The sequence below is a fragment of the Cryptomeria japonica genome, chromosome 1 (genome assembly GCF_030272615.1).
Source record: "Cryptomeria japonica chromosome 1, Sugi_1.0, whole genome shotgun sequence".
Taxonomy (NCBI): Eukaryota; Viridiplantae; Streptophyta; class Pinopsida; order Cupressales; family Cupressaceae; genus Cryptomeria; species Cryptomeria japonica.
The window spans coordinates 48,994,103-49,009,636 of record NC_081405.1 but is presented as its reverse complement, the minus strand read 5'-3'; the positions used below and the strand labels follow the sequence as shown (position 1 = coordinate 49,009,636).

Here is a 15,534-nt window from a genome sequence, read left to right as displayed (position 1 = left end):
ACCGGTTGGAACAATTACCAGTTGAGCATAGCTCATACATCAAGAGAATGTACACAAAGCAAATGTGTGTCCATCAATGACAATCACAACATCATCAAAATGCCAACAGCTATTGCTCCTATTTTTTTTCTTGGCGACATCCCAATTAAAGGCATCTTCATTTACAGTATTCTACAGGGCTTCTTTGGTGGCAACATTTTCATGTTTCTAATTTGTATGCTCTTGCATGAGCTATGTTGTACTCACACTATCATAAAGTGCCACACCTCTTTGTATCTTGTCATTGATGACATATTTGATGTAATCCTTCTGTACTTAGATTATAAATATCCTTGTGAGACTTGGTGCATGGCTCTAGTTGAGACTCAGATTGTACACCTTTGTGCATGGCTCTTGTGAGACTTTGATTGTATTGGTATTTCTGCCATTTACGAGTATCTAGTTGATGCTCAAAGCAAGTTGTCTCCATGCCGGATCTTCATTTTTGTTGCAACGAGTGATTCATCGTCATCGACATGGTACCTAGTTTTGTCACACTTTGACATTATTGGTGCAACATTGACTCTCTTTCTTCCTTATGGAGAGGTATTTTTGGTCAACATCTTGGACCATACTTGCAAGAGATTTTACATTGAGGGGGGGCTTCATGGTCTCCTCTTCTCTCTTATGGGGGGGACAAATTTTGTTCTTCTAATTCATCATTGAGAGCATTGTGTGCTTTCTTCATCTCTCTTTTGGGGGGGAGTTTTTTCCCATGTGGTTTTTCTCTCTTTCTCCGTTTGTGAGAGATTGCATTGGTTTGCATGCATTTGCATTTGTACATGGGTACTTAACATGGCCATGTAGCCGAGACCCATCTTGCATTGCTTAGTTGCATTGTAGACTTAAGTGTATTTCCCTAAGTTGCACTTAAAGGGGGGTGTTGGTGTAATTAATTATTCATGTTGGATATTATTACATCTTACTTAAGTTTACTTAGGATAATGCATTTCATAGTAGTTTGGGTATGGGACACTTGGGTGTTTGTACCACATTGGGATAGTGTATGTAGGAGAATTTCCACCTTTTATGGTGTGATCTTGTTATTACTCTATCATATCCACTTATTGTGGAGTGATAATTCCACCTCCGGTGGGTGATCCACCTCATGTGGAATATTTTACTATTACCCCTACCTACCCCTACCTACCCTTGCATCTCATTAAGCCATACGTCATCATTATGTGCTCTCTTGTCTCTTAGCCTTGCCTTTATAAGTAAGCTTATCCTACATTGTAAACAACAACAACATCCTTGATGATCCAGTTGATCACATTTTACATCATTGATAGGAATACAATTTATTCTTGTCACATTTTGTTCTCTCTTATTTGTGCTTTCCATTGCCTCTAGATCTTGGCAAATTCTCACAATAATCATAATATTTGCACATGTTAAAGGTTTCGGGTCCTTAAAACCTGTTTTTCATATTAATCAGAACATGATTCTATTTATCAGTGTGGAACATAAAATTAAATTATTGTATATCCTTTAGATCTCTATTATGATACATTATAATTCTCACTAATCATGATATAATAGTTAATTTCTAAAATTCCGCTCTGCAACTCTCTCGCCCGTTTTGAGATTCTGTGTGCCTAGATGTCCGCCCCCCCTGGGGAGGCCCCCCCTCCCCTGCTGGACCCAACGCCCACTTCCATAGTCGATGCACATGCCTCTGGGACGGTTGCAGGGTCCCCATGTTTTGTGGACCATACGGAAGAAAATGACAGTCTACGCACCCTTTCCACTCCTCCAAGTCTGATGGATTCTGGACCGAATAAGGAGGAAAGGAATATACCCCATCCCGGACCGGAAACTTCTACCGGTCAGAAGGATAAGGATACTGGGGAGGTGAATCCCAAGTTTAGCTGGAAGAACGCCCTCCTGGGGTCAACAAATTTGCTCCCTCTTGACGCCGTGGCCTCCTTCTCCCAAACAGAAGACATAACGAAAATCAAACTTCCGGACAACCTAATGGACAGAATTGCCACCTCCCTTCACCTAGCGATAGTTGGTCGCTTCTTCTCCTTTTGACCTTCTATCAACATGGTCAGGCATTGGGCTAAATCTCGCTGGAAGCTTAAAGGAAGCTTGGAGGTTTCAGCCATGCCGGGGGGACTCTTTCTATTCAAATTCATCATTGAGGAGGACCTGATTTATGTCCCATCGGGGTCCTGGGCATATGGAAAGCACTTCTTAACCATGGCTAAATGGAAACTTGGGTTTGACCCCTCTGCAGAACTAAACCACATGGCCCCTGTGTGGGTTAGGCTACCCGGACTCCCTCTGGAGTTCTGGGATGAACAAATCTTCCGATGGATAGGAAACTCGTTTGGTTGCTTTGTTGCAGTGGACTCAGTCACTCTCAACAAGTCCAGGTTGGTGTATGCTCGCTTCTGTGACAATGTTATGATCAACAAAGCCCTACCAAACTTTATCTCCCTAAAGTCCAAATGGGGAAAATGGTCCCAAGCCATTGTGTACGAACATGCTACTCTGTATTGCCAGAAGTGTAACACTCAGGGGCATTCCTATACGGACTGTAAAGCCCTTGTGGTAGCTGAACCCAAGATTAAGAATAAAGCCATCTGGGCCGAACCCATCAACCCTGGTGACCCATCATCCTCGGGCCCTCTTGAGCAGACTACTGAGAATGTTATTCCTGAAGCTCTCCAGCACAATAACAAGAGCCTTGAGATCTTAAAAGCCCCAACGGACCTAGTCAAAAACCCTAAATACACCCTAGAAAAGGGGGAGATCCCCCAGGCAGTCTCCCTCACCATGTCCCCCATCCCTCTCCCTTCTACCTTCCCCCCACCCCATGCTCTCCCTGACCCATCCCCAGTTGTGGTTAAACCTCTCAAGATTGAAAGTTCCTTACCCACCACTCCAACCCCTTCCTCCCCTACAGCTAGGGATGGAGAGGAGTTCTCTGGAAACTCACTGGAAACTCCGTTGAATGTATCCCCCCCGTGTTCACCGCAGATGGATAGCGAAGAATGGATAACCCAGAAGAAGAAAGTCAAAGCCAAGAAAGCTGATGTGGGAGGAAACAAAAGCAAAGTTGGGAGACCTACAGTAAGATTCCTGAGACAAAAGGTGATGGCAAGGGAGATTGCAAAGGGCATACAACTAACCCTGGACGGGCTTAGCAAAAGTAAGAAATGAAGTTCCTCTCTTAGAACATAAGGAGTTTGAACAGCACCCAGAAGAAGTTCGCCATAAAACAACTCATTCTTGAGATGAAAATCGACATCTGTCTAATTCAAGAAGTTAAGATGCCTTCGCAAACCTTCGCTGCAATTGCTGGTAAACTTTGGCTTGGAGTGGACTACCTGTATGTCGACGCCTTGGGTGCGTCTAGAGGTATTGCTACCTTGTGGAATCCCATGAAAATAAAAGGCAAGCTATTTGCTAGCTCTCAATATTTCCTAGCGGTTTCTCTCCATTATGGCGATCTTTGCTGGCAGATGTTCAACATCTATGCCCCCAACTCTAGGGCGGGAAGACGGAACCTGTGGGAGGAAATTTCTAAGATCACTATGACTAATCAGAAGGACAGGATGATGCTTGCTGGGGATTTCAATGCCCCCCTCTACCCTTCCGAGAAGTGTGGTGGCCTGGAGGATTTCTCTGATAGCATGAGCGACCTTGCCACCTTCATCAATGCTTCAAACCTAGTGGATATTGACCTTCAAGGTGCCCCTTTCACTTGGTTGAATAATAGGAAAGGCGAAAACTTAATCCAAGTCAGACTGGATAGATTCCTGATCTCCACCAATTGGGATTTGGGAACGAGTTCCTTCCTGAAATCCCTCCCAAGGACCGTGTCTGACCACAACCCCCTTCTGCTCCACTGGAAAGACAGACCCTACCAGGGTCCACCCCCCTTCCGCTATGAAATCATGTGGGCCTCCCATCCCGACTTTAGGGATTTGGTTAGAGGCTGGTGGTCCACCCCAATCCAAGGGACTGCCATGTTCAGAGTAACAGAGAAACTAAAAAGAATCAGCAGGGAGGTCAAAGGATGGAACAGGAACACCTTTGGTGACATCTTTAAAAGAAAAAAGGACCTGGGATCCAAACTGGAACAACTTCAAATTCTAATGGCTACTGGTAACCCCCCGGACCCCATTTTGAAGGAGGAGGAAGATTGTCGCAAAAGCTGGAAAAATATCCTTGCCAAGGAGGAAGTGTATTGGAAACAAAGATCCAGGATCCAGTGGTTGAAAGAAGGGGACATAAATACTGCCTTCTTCCATAGATCGGCTTCTAACCACAAGAGGAGGAACTACATCAAAAGTATTAAGGATGAAACTGGCCAGGAAATTTCTGATGACTCTCTGATTGGACAGAACACGGTGGACTTTTTCACTAGTCTGTATGCGGACAGTGGAACAGCCTCGCCGCTCCAGGACTGCCTCATTAGTAAATTGCCGATGGTAATTGAGGAAGATGACAACCGGCAACTCCTGTCCCCCATCTCTTCTGAGGAAGTTCACAGGGCAGTCGTTGCGATGGGAGCTTATAAAACATCGGGCCCGGATGGTTTCCCCCTGACATTCTTCCAGGACTATTGGGATATTGTTAGCTATGATGTTACTAAAGTTGTCCAAGATTTCTTCAAAACGAGGAGATTGCTTAAAAAGATCAACAACACTTTCATTGTCCTCATCCCCAAGACCACCACTCCCAGCTGCCTGAAGGAGTATCGGCCCATAAGCCTCTGCAACACCATTTACAAGATCCTCTCCAAGGTTCTTGTAAACAGAATCAAACCTTTCCTGGAAAAATTTATCAGTTTGTCTCAGAAAGGCTTCGTCCCGAGATGTCAGATTTTGGATGCCACCATTACTACTCATGAGATAATTCATTCCATGGATAGGAGCAGATTACCAGGTATGGCTTTTAAACTTGATATATCTAAAGCTTATGACAAGGTTAATTGGGAATTTCTTTTCAAAGTGCTCCTAAAACTGGGATTCAACAAAAAAATGGCGAGTATGATTCGTGAATGTGTTACCATGGCCCAATTCTTAGTCCTGATAAATGGGACTCCTAGGGGAGGCTTCAAAGCTGAGAGGGGTATCTGATAGGGTGACCCCTTATCCCCTTATCTTTTTATCATGATAGCTGAATAACTAAATAGAAATGTGACTCATCTAGTCACCAATGGTTGGCTCCAAGGATTCAAAGCGGCCTCCATGCTCCCCCGTACTAATGTCCAGCAGTTCGTGGATGACACATTCCTTTTTGGCAGAACTTTGGTCATGGAGGCTAAAGGTTGGAAGACCCTTCTGGGGGACTATGCCAAGGCATCGGGACAATGCATCAACTATGAGAAGAGTAATCTCTACTTCTTCAACACTCCAAATGACCTCCAACTCAGAATCCTCTCCATCCTTGGATGCAAAATGGCTACTCTCCCGGGGACCTACCTGGGACTCCCTCTCACTGTCAAGGAAGTCACCCCCACCTTTTGGAACCCTATCTTGGAAAGAATGCAGAAAAAGCTTACGGGATGGAAAGGGAAATTCCTCAGTAGCGTGGGGAAGCTCCAGCTCCTCACTGCCTCCCTACAGGGAATTCCGGTCTACTTCCTCTCCATGTTCAAAATATCAGGGACCATGGGTGAGAAGCTAGAAAAAATTCAAAAAAACTTTTTATGGACTGGCTTAGAGGAAAAGAAACGCCTGGCTCTAGTCAATTGGGATACTGTGTGTCTACCCAAATCTCTGGGAGGTTTGGGTATACGAAAGATTAATGCCCTCAATAAGGCGCTAATTGCCAAGGTGGGATGGACCCTGGCTAAAGGGGAGGCAGACTGGTGCAACATCATCAAAGCTAAGTATTTGGACTGGGAGCATTTCTTCTATAATCTCAACTCTCCTTACCTTCCCCAAGGTTCCAAATTATGGAACAACATCCTAAAAATCAGAATGATGGTCAGAGATGGTCTGAAGTGGCAGCTTGGAGATGGCAAAAAGGTGAGAATCTGGGAGGACTTTTGGACTGAGGACAGACCGTTAATCAACACTCGCTTCCATCAAATCAGGAACCATTTCAAGGCTATCTTGGGGGAGTATGCTACGGATTATTTGATCCCAGGAAGTGGTTGGAAGGACTTAGTCCCCATCTGCAGCAATCAACTGAACCTGATCCCCCTGGCTCAGGATTTGCAACTCTTATTGCTGAAAACTAGAATTCCCATGACCATGAACAAAGACAGCTTCATCTGGAAAGAGACTCAATCGGGCCAGTTCTTGGTCAAATCTGCATACTTTCAGCTCCTAAAACCCATTGCGGATGCAGAAGGTTGGAAGAAAGTCTAGAACCCTCAGTTAATTCCCAAAATTAATTTCTTTTGGTGGTCCCTCATGCATGGCAAAACCCTCACGCTTGATAATTTGAAAAAGAGGGGATTCCATCTCCCCAATAGATGCAACTTATGTAAAAAGGATGAGGAATCTGTTGAGCACCTTTTTATTCTTTGTCCCTTTGCGGCTCACATTTGGTCTGTCACGCTTCAGAAATGTAGTCTGTGTTGGGTCTTCCACAAGAATATTAAAAACTTTGTGTTTGATTGGACCCCCCCTTCCCATCATCCCCTCATCATTCAACTTTGGAAACAAATTCCTCCTCACATCTGCTGGGCTTTGTGGAAAGAGAGAAACAACAAAATTTTCAGAGACACTGAGACCCCTCCAGATTCTGTTGCCCTCACCTGCTTCAAGTTGATATTAGAGAATCTCGAAGCTACAAAATGGAAAATCCTGCCTTATCCTCCTGATGAGATAGATATGAGGATAACTCGAGGCTGGAAGCTCCCCCCTGGACTCGACCGTTTCAACGACAACATCAAGAAAAAGAGACAGATGACTAGGTGGTCTCCCCCCAGAATTCACTGGTTTAAATTGAATTTTGATGGCTCGACGCAATGCAATAGTTAGGCTGGTGGTGGAGTCATCAGGGATCAACTAGGGGACATGATTGTAGCCTATGCTGGCAACCTCAGTGAAAGCTCGGTCACCCAAGCTGAGGGAATGGCCCTCCTCTGGGGGTTGAAAATGGCTAACGACATAGGAATAAAGCATCTGGAAATTGAAGGAGACTCTAAAGTCATTATCGACTCTATCAAAGGGAAGGCTTCAGCTGGGTGGAAAGTGGAACCCATTATGAGGGATATCAGGCAGTTGCTGGTCAAAATGGAGGACTTCACCATAGACCACATCTTCAGAGAAGGAAATAGAGCGGCAGATTCCATGGCGGCTGAAGGAAGGTTGCAGATGAGCTTACGATGCTGGAAGAACCCCAATACGTTGCCAATCACTGTTAAGGAAATCCTGGATAAGGAAAAAGCCTTATGCCAGGAAAGGACTAACCCTTCCGCCCAATGATGAAGGAAAATATGTTAAGTTTTTCAAATTGGCACGGAGATCCCGCCAATTTCTACCAAAAAAGGACATGTAGCAGAGATATGCAAAGTCATTGCTACCACAGGGGACGAATTTATAAAGAAAGGACTGACACCGGGAATGATTACCTTTCATTTATGACTCGGATGGTGCCAACTGGCAACAGCAAAGGCGACGTTGAGGAGCTATCAACTCACATTGGCCCGAGCATCGAGCTGTCAACTCACATTGGCCCGAGTGATAGCTCGCACGCTTCAAGTAGATTTCAAGCCATCGATATCTACGAGACCTTAAAGGTTAATAATTACTATGATTATTACAATCGTTTAACCCAAGTTTGGCACATTTTTCCTAACCATTTCGTCTTGAGTTTGCTTCGGCTCTCCGTTCTGGTTTTTTATTATTTTCAAACTGCGAAGTTGGAGGATTCTAAAATGGGGGGGGGGGGGGACAGGCTCAGGCTGGAACCCAACAAAGTTGAAGAGTTCAAAGCCAAACCTGTGGCCTGGTTCATGTGCACCGAAGGAGGCATTGACAAATTTATGGAGAACATGAAGGGCAACGACGAGAGGCTCTCTAAACAATTCGTTTCCTCTTGGGAGGATAGAAGGGTGACTGTGGGAGGAATCTCCTTCGAAATTAATGAAGAGGTTATAGCCCAGGCTACGGGCCTCTCTATGGAGGGTAGAAAATGGAAAAAACAAAGCCGCATTGCGGACTCTACCAGCCTTATCCAGTTTTTCCGCCACGGCGAGAATCCTGTCAAGAGGGTCGGAGGCTTTAATAGAGAGGAACTCCCGCACCCTTGGGACAAAGTCTGCTACATTGTGATGAAGTACTTCATGCTCGAAGGCAGGTATGGCATTTTTTACTATTACCATCTCCCCTTCCTTAACCATTTGAGGAACAAAGACCTCATTTCCATTCCGTTCTTTTTGTTGCACTCGATGGATGCTAACATCAAAGATATAGCTGAAGCCAAAAAGAAAGGAAAAGACTTTCCTATCCTGCACCAGGGCCTTATGCTTTGCTTGTTCAACTTCCACCTCGCCCTCTGCTCGCCCCGTTCCATTTCTGTGCAGAATGTCGGCCCCTCGACCCAACCTCTGGCCATCAATGATTCAAGCCCCCGTGGCACGGAACTTGGCTCCTCCAGTAAGAAAACCAAGAATCACTCTCTAGAGGAGGTCAAAACCCCTAAAAAATTTAAAATCCAAGAAATTGATTCGGACCTGGACTTTACTGAAGATGCCAATACGCCCCGTCGCTTTACCAAATTGGCCTTTAAACCCTCTGATAAATCCCTAAGAGACCCCTCCTCCTCGCACGACATGGGCAACTCCATTCCGATTGATAAAACCCCCCAAGCCTAGCTCAAACATTCCCCCCTTTCTATGAGCTCAACCCATGTTTCCGATAGTCCGACCGCCTCTTTGAGCCCAGAGCCTACCAATTACCCGTCCCCGACCTTTAGGATTGAGAAAGTGATGGTTGTTGAAGAGGCCAGTAGTGTGAAGGAAGAAGATCCCAACCTGGCGGAGCTCGGGAAGAAGATAAAGCCCTCTTTGACAACATGCAGGTGATTACCAGCAGACTGGAGGCGATGGAGTCCAAGATGCACGATGTGTCTAAATTCGCTCTGAATGTCATGAGATGCTCGACCACTACTTTGTGCCTTTTGCAGGATAGCGGGGACAAAGGAAAAGCCAAGGAGGATGAAGACTTTAAAGGCCTGTTCAAGTTCCTCACTAAGGAATGGGCGAAGAAGCTGCTCCCTAAGAAGAGCCGTGGGAAAAAGAATTAACTATCTGTATGTGGAGGAATTTTTTGTTTATGCGATGTAGTAAGCTGGATAGGTCTAGTTTCGGCTTATGTTTTTATTTTAATGCTTATAGCCCTGCGTGGGATTGGAAGTATACGTTGACTGGTAATATTTTATTGCTGATAAACTCTCGTATGATGGTTTTTGTTTTTGATAGAGGTAAAAGGCTGTTTATGTGCTGATTGTTTGCGGACAATGGTCCTTCCATTGTTCTTCTAAATTGTACCCATGGGTCAGCCCCCTCGTTTTTGGCTGCTATTATTATCAAAAACAGTTAATTTATAATGAAAAAAGATACACATAATCTTTTTTAATGAATAAGTGTCTAGATTATCATTTATTAAATAATATTACACATATTCAGAAAAAAATGGGTCCAGACATAAAATCACACTCCTAAAGTCCAAACAATGCTAAAGCCATATCTCGAGAGTGACTAGCCCATTCCATATCTTCCCAAATTGCAATATTATTGTTTAAAATATACTTGGACTTAATGAATTGCAATATTATTGTTTAAAATATACTTGGACTTAATGAATTGCAATATTATTGTTTAAAATATACTTGAACTTAATAAAGCTAGTTTGTTTTGGCCACACAATTCAAAAAAGTTGACATTAAATAAAAATTAATGAAGATTTTTTAATTATATATTTTTAGCTATAGTAAATAATGATAAATAAAATAAATATTAAAAGAGAGTCAATTAATGCTATCAGATTTCCACTGTCCTGAAATCAGATTTCAATTAACGAACAGATATAATCGTTACAAAAATGACATTGTCGATTTGCACCATAGATGATTCAGGTGTCATGTAAAGTTAAGTGAGGTGGGGACAGAAATCTCAAATCTAAAGAAAGACGCTCTCCCGTGTGCCTTTCAAATTCTGACCGTTAAAACATTTTGAATTCAAAAAGCGGGAGTAGATTTTGAATTTGTAAGGACACCTGAATCCTGACAAATTGACGGAAAACAACGAACGGGACTGTCATCGGGAAAAAATCACGGCAACATTTGAATATACCGGCCACTTCTGGTGGTGTACAGTACTGGAATGACAAAATTGACTGTTAGGACTCTTGGGAATGGAGTAGAAATTGCCATGCACGGACCCAAATTTTCATAAGATTTTATAGAGGTCTAGCACTTGCACAGCCATTACAGCGTAATCCTTTAGAGTTTTGTGATAAATTTTAGTTTTGGTGTCATAATTCAGGTGCTTTGAATACCAGATATTGATATTGGTCTTAGGTTATTAACCTAGATCTGATAATAGTATAGAGATTTGTTGAAATTTGGTTGGGCTAATTTCTTAGAGATAACACAATGTGGGGGTGTATGTCAATATGTCAGTAGGTGGTGTGAAGCTGTCTGATTGAAGATTTTTTAGGTGGGTTGAAGTTGATATGTATTCGGGTTGTCTCTGAATCCTGTTGATTGAAGATTTCTTAGGTGGATTGAAGTTGATATATATTCGAGTTGTCTCTGAATCCATACTGTTGATTCGTCTCCCGCTTTAGAATCTTGTGAAGGAATTTATGCAAAGGGTGCCTTTCATTCCAATCCTAAACTTTGTTTCAACAACAAATTTTGTTACCCAAATTGTAGTTTAGTGAAAATAATATATTGCGAGAGCAGTTGGAGGTCACAGAGTGCATTGGCACAGCTTAGGGTTTGGTAGAAGCAATGGGTGGATCTGGGAAGTGGCTCAAATCGCTTATAGGTGTGAAAAAACCAAGTAGATCAGCTGCTGAGAAGGAGGAAAGTGTAAGTTGAACATGTTCTCTCAGAATAAATCTCTAGTTTTCTGTTAGCTATGATTAGTTTCATGGTCTATTTTGTTGGATTAGTCATCCAATCCTGAACAAATGCTTGGATATTGTGTTTTCCTCTGTAACAACACAGATATCTTGCTAGCGTGCATATTATCATTGCCAGAGAACTGTTTTATTGAAAAATGACTTAGAGGATTCATTTGCATCTTCAAAAATAAGCTGATTACTTGGTATTGTTGAAACATGAACAGAAAAAGCTCACTAATGTCAAGTCCAGAAAATGGGGTCTGTGGAAAATCTCTGGAGAGCATGAGTCTGGGGGAAGAAAGGAAGGAAGTTGGCATAAGCAGCATAAACATTCTAGTGTAGAGGCTTCTGACTCTGCCTCTGATGCTGCTGCGGAGGCCTATAGTGCTGCAGTTGCCACAATAGTGAGGGCTCCTCCGAAGGACTTCAAGGTTGTAAGAGAGGAGTGGGCCGCCATTCGCATCCAGACTGCATTCCGAGGATTTTTGGTAACCATTCTCAATGGATAGTGATTTGGTTCAATTTTAAGAGGATTGTTGTTACTGTATTGCTTTTGGTTTTTGGGTTTTACAGGCGAGGAGAGCACTGCGAGCACTGAAAGGATTGGTGAGGCTCCAGGCATTGTTTAGGGGCCGTCAGGTGAGGAAGCAGGCAGCAGTAACATTGAGGTGTATGCAAGCGTTGGTTAGGGTTCAGGCCCGTGTAAGAGCTCGACGTGTACGCATGTCTATGGAAGGTCAGGCAGTTCAGCAAATACTTGATGCACACCGAAAATGCGAGAATAAACTGAGAGAATCTGAGGTATTTCTGAGCAATTTGATTAAGAAGTTACCCTATCTATAACGATTCTAGATTAAGGTTGTTCTTTAAGGTCAGGTTATAGCACTGTTATTAAGTAGATGCCCAAATGGGGAGGTGAGGGACTATTGGAAATCTACCATTGTCAGGGCAAGAAGAATTTCTCCTGTTACTCGGCATAACCTTAAGATCACCATAGTTGTTTGCCTCTGGAACTGCTGCTTATCACCTGCTAGAGAAGTTCTCCCAATCTGAGATTGAAACTTGACTTAGGCAACTTAATAGATACGGGTTGAACTTATGTTTGATCTCCAGGGCCTTATATGCTCGAAGAATGTGATCTAAATTTTTCTTAGGGATGACGTATGATTCTTTGGTGGATCGGAGTGGTTGGGATTTTGTCCATTTTCTAAGCTCTTGAGAAATGCAGGGGTGATGTGAAAGTTAAGGGAGTGTTTGAAGAAAATGATTTAACTAATATTAAAGTTGAGGTCTCAATCCTTTATTCGTTGAAAGATTGGGGGTTTTGTCCATTTTGTTTTGATCGTTGTGTTGTGTGTTTCAGGAGGGGTGGTGTGATAGTCAAGGGACACTTGAAGAAATTCGCACAAAACTGCAAATGCGGCAGGAAGGAGCAATTAAAAGAGAACGAGCAATTGCTTATGCTCTCTCCCATCAGGTATTTAAACAGTACCTGTCTTCTCGATTCTAAATATCTTTGTCAAAAGCCTTAACGAATCTTCTCATCTGTCCATATATTGAATTAATGGTTTCTTTTTTGCAAAGTATAAAATGCTGTTAGCATCCTTCATTAAGTGTTACAGAGAGTAAAAGTACTCCTAATGTTACTAGTCACAACTGGATGTTGATATTGTATCAAAATAAATTAACTTGCAGTGTCTGACTTTTGTTCCATGTTGCTTGCGTTTCTGTTTGTCAAAAATCTGCCTTTTATATGATGCATATGCAAATCACTCCTTAGTCCTTTGTAAGATGATCTGACTGGAGAAGCAACATTCTTTTATAGCTTCTGCAGCTTACATTTTGAACTTTCAGTCCATTGTAGGAGGTGTACTTAAAGTTCACAATGATGAATTCATCATGGATGCAACTCATACATATTTGTTCATTTCTTCTTTTCAGCAATGGAGAAGCAACTCTAGAACGAATGTGCCAGTATATATTGCAAAACCAGAGCTTGACAGAAACAGCTGGGGCTGGAGTTGGTTGGAACGTTGGATGGCTGCCAAACCATGGGAAAACCGGCTAATGGAGGAGCATGCCCATGCAGATGCTTCTGAGACTCTTTCTCTAAAAAGCTTTGAAGATGCTCCAGAGCATCCAAAGAAGTCAAATGACCCAGGTATGGTTAAAATTCGAAGGAACAATGTCACTGTTCGTGTTGCTGCAAAGCCTCCTATGGTTCCTGCCTCTCACCAGCTTGGTAGGTCGTCTTCTATCCCGGGCTCTGATTTACAATCTGATGGAAGCTCTACATCATCTAGAGGATCATGTACTTCAAAATCCGCAAACACTCTTCATACATCAGATGAAAGTACTGGAAGGCCTAATTACATGAATCCTACAGAGTCTGCCAAGGCTAAAGCACGCTCCTTTAGTGCTCCGAAGATAAGGCCTTCTTCATATGATGATCTTCAATTGCAGAAGAAAAACTCTGTTTATAGTGTAGATGTAAAGAGCAGCACAGGTGGGTCAGATTCTTCTTTGCCTTCTAGCAAATTATATCCGCCAACATTGAGATTGGACAAATCATCCATCAAGAGTGGAGAGATGAGTGTCTACTCTTATGCAGAGCCTCGAAGACGCTGTTACTAGTAATTGGTTGCCGTTGAACATCTCGTAAATTGAAGCTTTGTTATGCTCCACTATGAGTCCAGTGTCGGGATATGTATGTTTGAGCAGGAGTTCAACTTTTCTGCAATATGTTGAAATATACAGAAAGCTGTTTCAGAGTGAAGTGAAATTCAAAGTGCAAACTGGCCTTCTTAAGTTGAGCGTTCAATAGTTTGTTGATCTGTGGATTTGGGAAACAAAAATCTGGTTTGCTTTGGTTGCTGAAGATGGGGCAACTGTATTGCAATGACAATTAAACCACACCTTGCAGGCTGGAAGGCATGCAAAAGAGTGTGGACTGGAATTCTGAATCAAGCTTCCATTTGTATGATTACGGTCGTAATGGAAGTAATACTCTGTGTACATGCCAAAGTAAGATGACAGACAATTTTCCCATCGGAGATGCTTGTAATGTATCAGAACAATTTCTGCTGCTTATTACAGAAATTGGTTCTACTGTATCAGTAAGGAGTGTGAGCATGCCTTAACAGCTAGTTAAGCTAGAGTTTCTTTGATAGTTTGATTATTTTGGGTTTCAGCCCCTGTTTGATAAAATTCCATTTTGGAGAGAGTTAAATATAATTTACAATGCTTGGATACCTCTGATCCCTTCAACTTTCAAATTCTGGTTATAGAGTGGCAAAATAGTTTCTAAAATGAACTTTCAACAGTGGTAAAGAGTCTATAAGATCGTCTGCTGATTTTAATTTTTAATTAATTACCTAGATTCAAGACAACAAAACAATCATCTATTGTAGCCGTCATCATGAATGAGTGGAATGAAACCAGAGGTCATCTATCAGTAGACTAATTATTGGATTCTTATCTCAATAGGCATTCATTTTAGTACAATGTTCACATTAAATGAAGAGAGTTAATTTAAACAATATTGATTCATGGCAATGGTATTGTGAATGGGTCTTCATTGTTTGTGTTAAATATGGTGCACTTGTGACTATCCTCTTCTCCTCTTCGCATTATGGAGAGCATGGCAAAGGTATAGTGAAACGGTCTTGCTGTTAGGGTTCTTTGTAAAAGCCAGAAATAGCTTGATACTTAGTGATTTCATGGACAAACTTGCAAATTTCTCAGTTTTCTGGTATCTATCCTTCTGGGTAACACGACAAAATTTAACAGCCTAAAAGGAGGGGCAAATTGTTTTACGTGCTCCTTCAAATATTATGAAGCATGTGAGTTGTCCAGTACTCAATGTTGCTCCTTCCGAAGTATTTCCTGTACATCTTAGTGAATCAAAAACAAAACAAAAGTTCAAGCATCAATTCTCTTATAAGCCAAAGGAAGTTTCATCCAATGTTGTCGATTCTATGCATGGTACAAGATGGATTGATCAACAAGAGGTCTGGTAGCTCAGTGATAGAGCACTCCAATAGCAAATGAGAGGTGAGGTATTAGGTTTGACTTCTAACTTATCCATGAAAGTTTAACATATCATCTAGAATCTTCGAACACTTGCACTATGGTTTAAGGTGGGGTGTAGAAAAATGAGCCACAACTGAACTGAAAATGGACCGGGCACTTAAGTGGTAGAACACCTTAGCAACAAATGAAAGGTCAGAGGTTTGATTCCTAACTTGTCCATGAAAAGTTTAATATATCATTAGAGCCTAAGTTAGTAAAGCCAGGCCATGTTAATACATTTGAGCACCTGCAGTGTGGCTCAGGAAAGTGTTGGAGAAAAAGAAACACTTGAATCAAAGATGGTTCAGCCATCAAAAGGGCTTATGGCTTAGTGTTAGATGGTTCAACCATCAAAAGGGATTATGGCTTAGTGTGA

The 15,534-nt window shown here is 42.3% G+C and overlaps 2 protein-coding genes across 2 annotated transcripts; both read left to right on the top strand.

Moving 5' to 3' along the window:
• The first annotated feature begins 7,028 nt into the window (after positions 1-7,028).
• Positions 7,029-7,439, top strand: LOC131856333 (uncharacterized). Its single transcript, XM_059208014.1, has one exon. It carries the CDS (start codon positions 7,029-7,031, stop codon positions 7,437-7,439), a length of 411 nt encoding a protein of 136 aa, XP_059063997.1.
• A 2,946-nt stretch (positions 7,440-10,385) lies between these two features.
• On the top strand, positions 10,386-14,338 carry LOC131060251 (protein IQ-DOMAIN 6). Its single transcript, XM_057993424.2, has 5 exons — positions 10,386-11,052; positions 11,312-11,575; positions 11,661-11,888; positions 12,451-12,564; positions 13,029-14,338. The coding sequence occupies exons 1-5, from the start codon at positions 10,972-10,974 to the stop codon at positions 13,719-13,721; spliced, it is 1,380 nt and encodes a 459-aa protein (XP_057849407.2). The 5' UTR covers positions 10,386-10,971; the 3' UTR covers positions 13,722-14,338.
• The last annotated feature ends 1,196 nt before the right edge of the window (positions 14,339-15,534 follow it).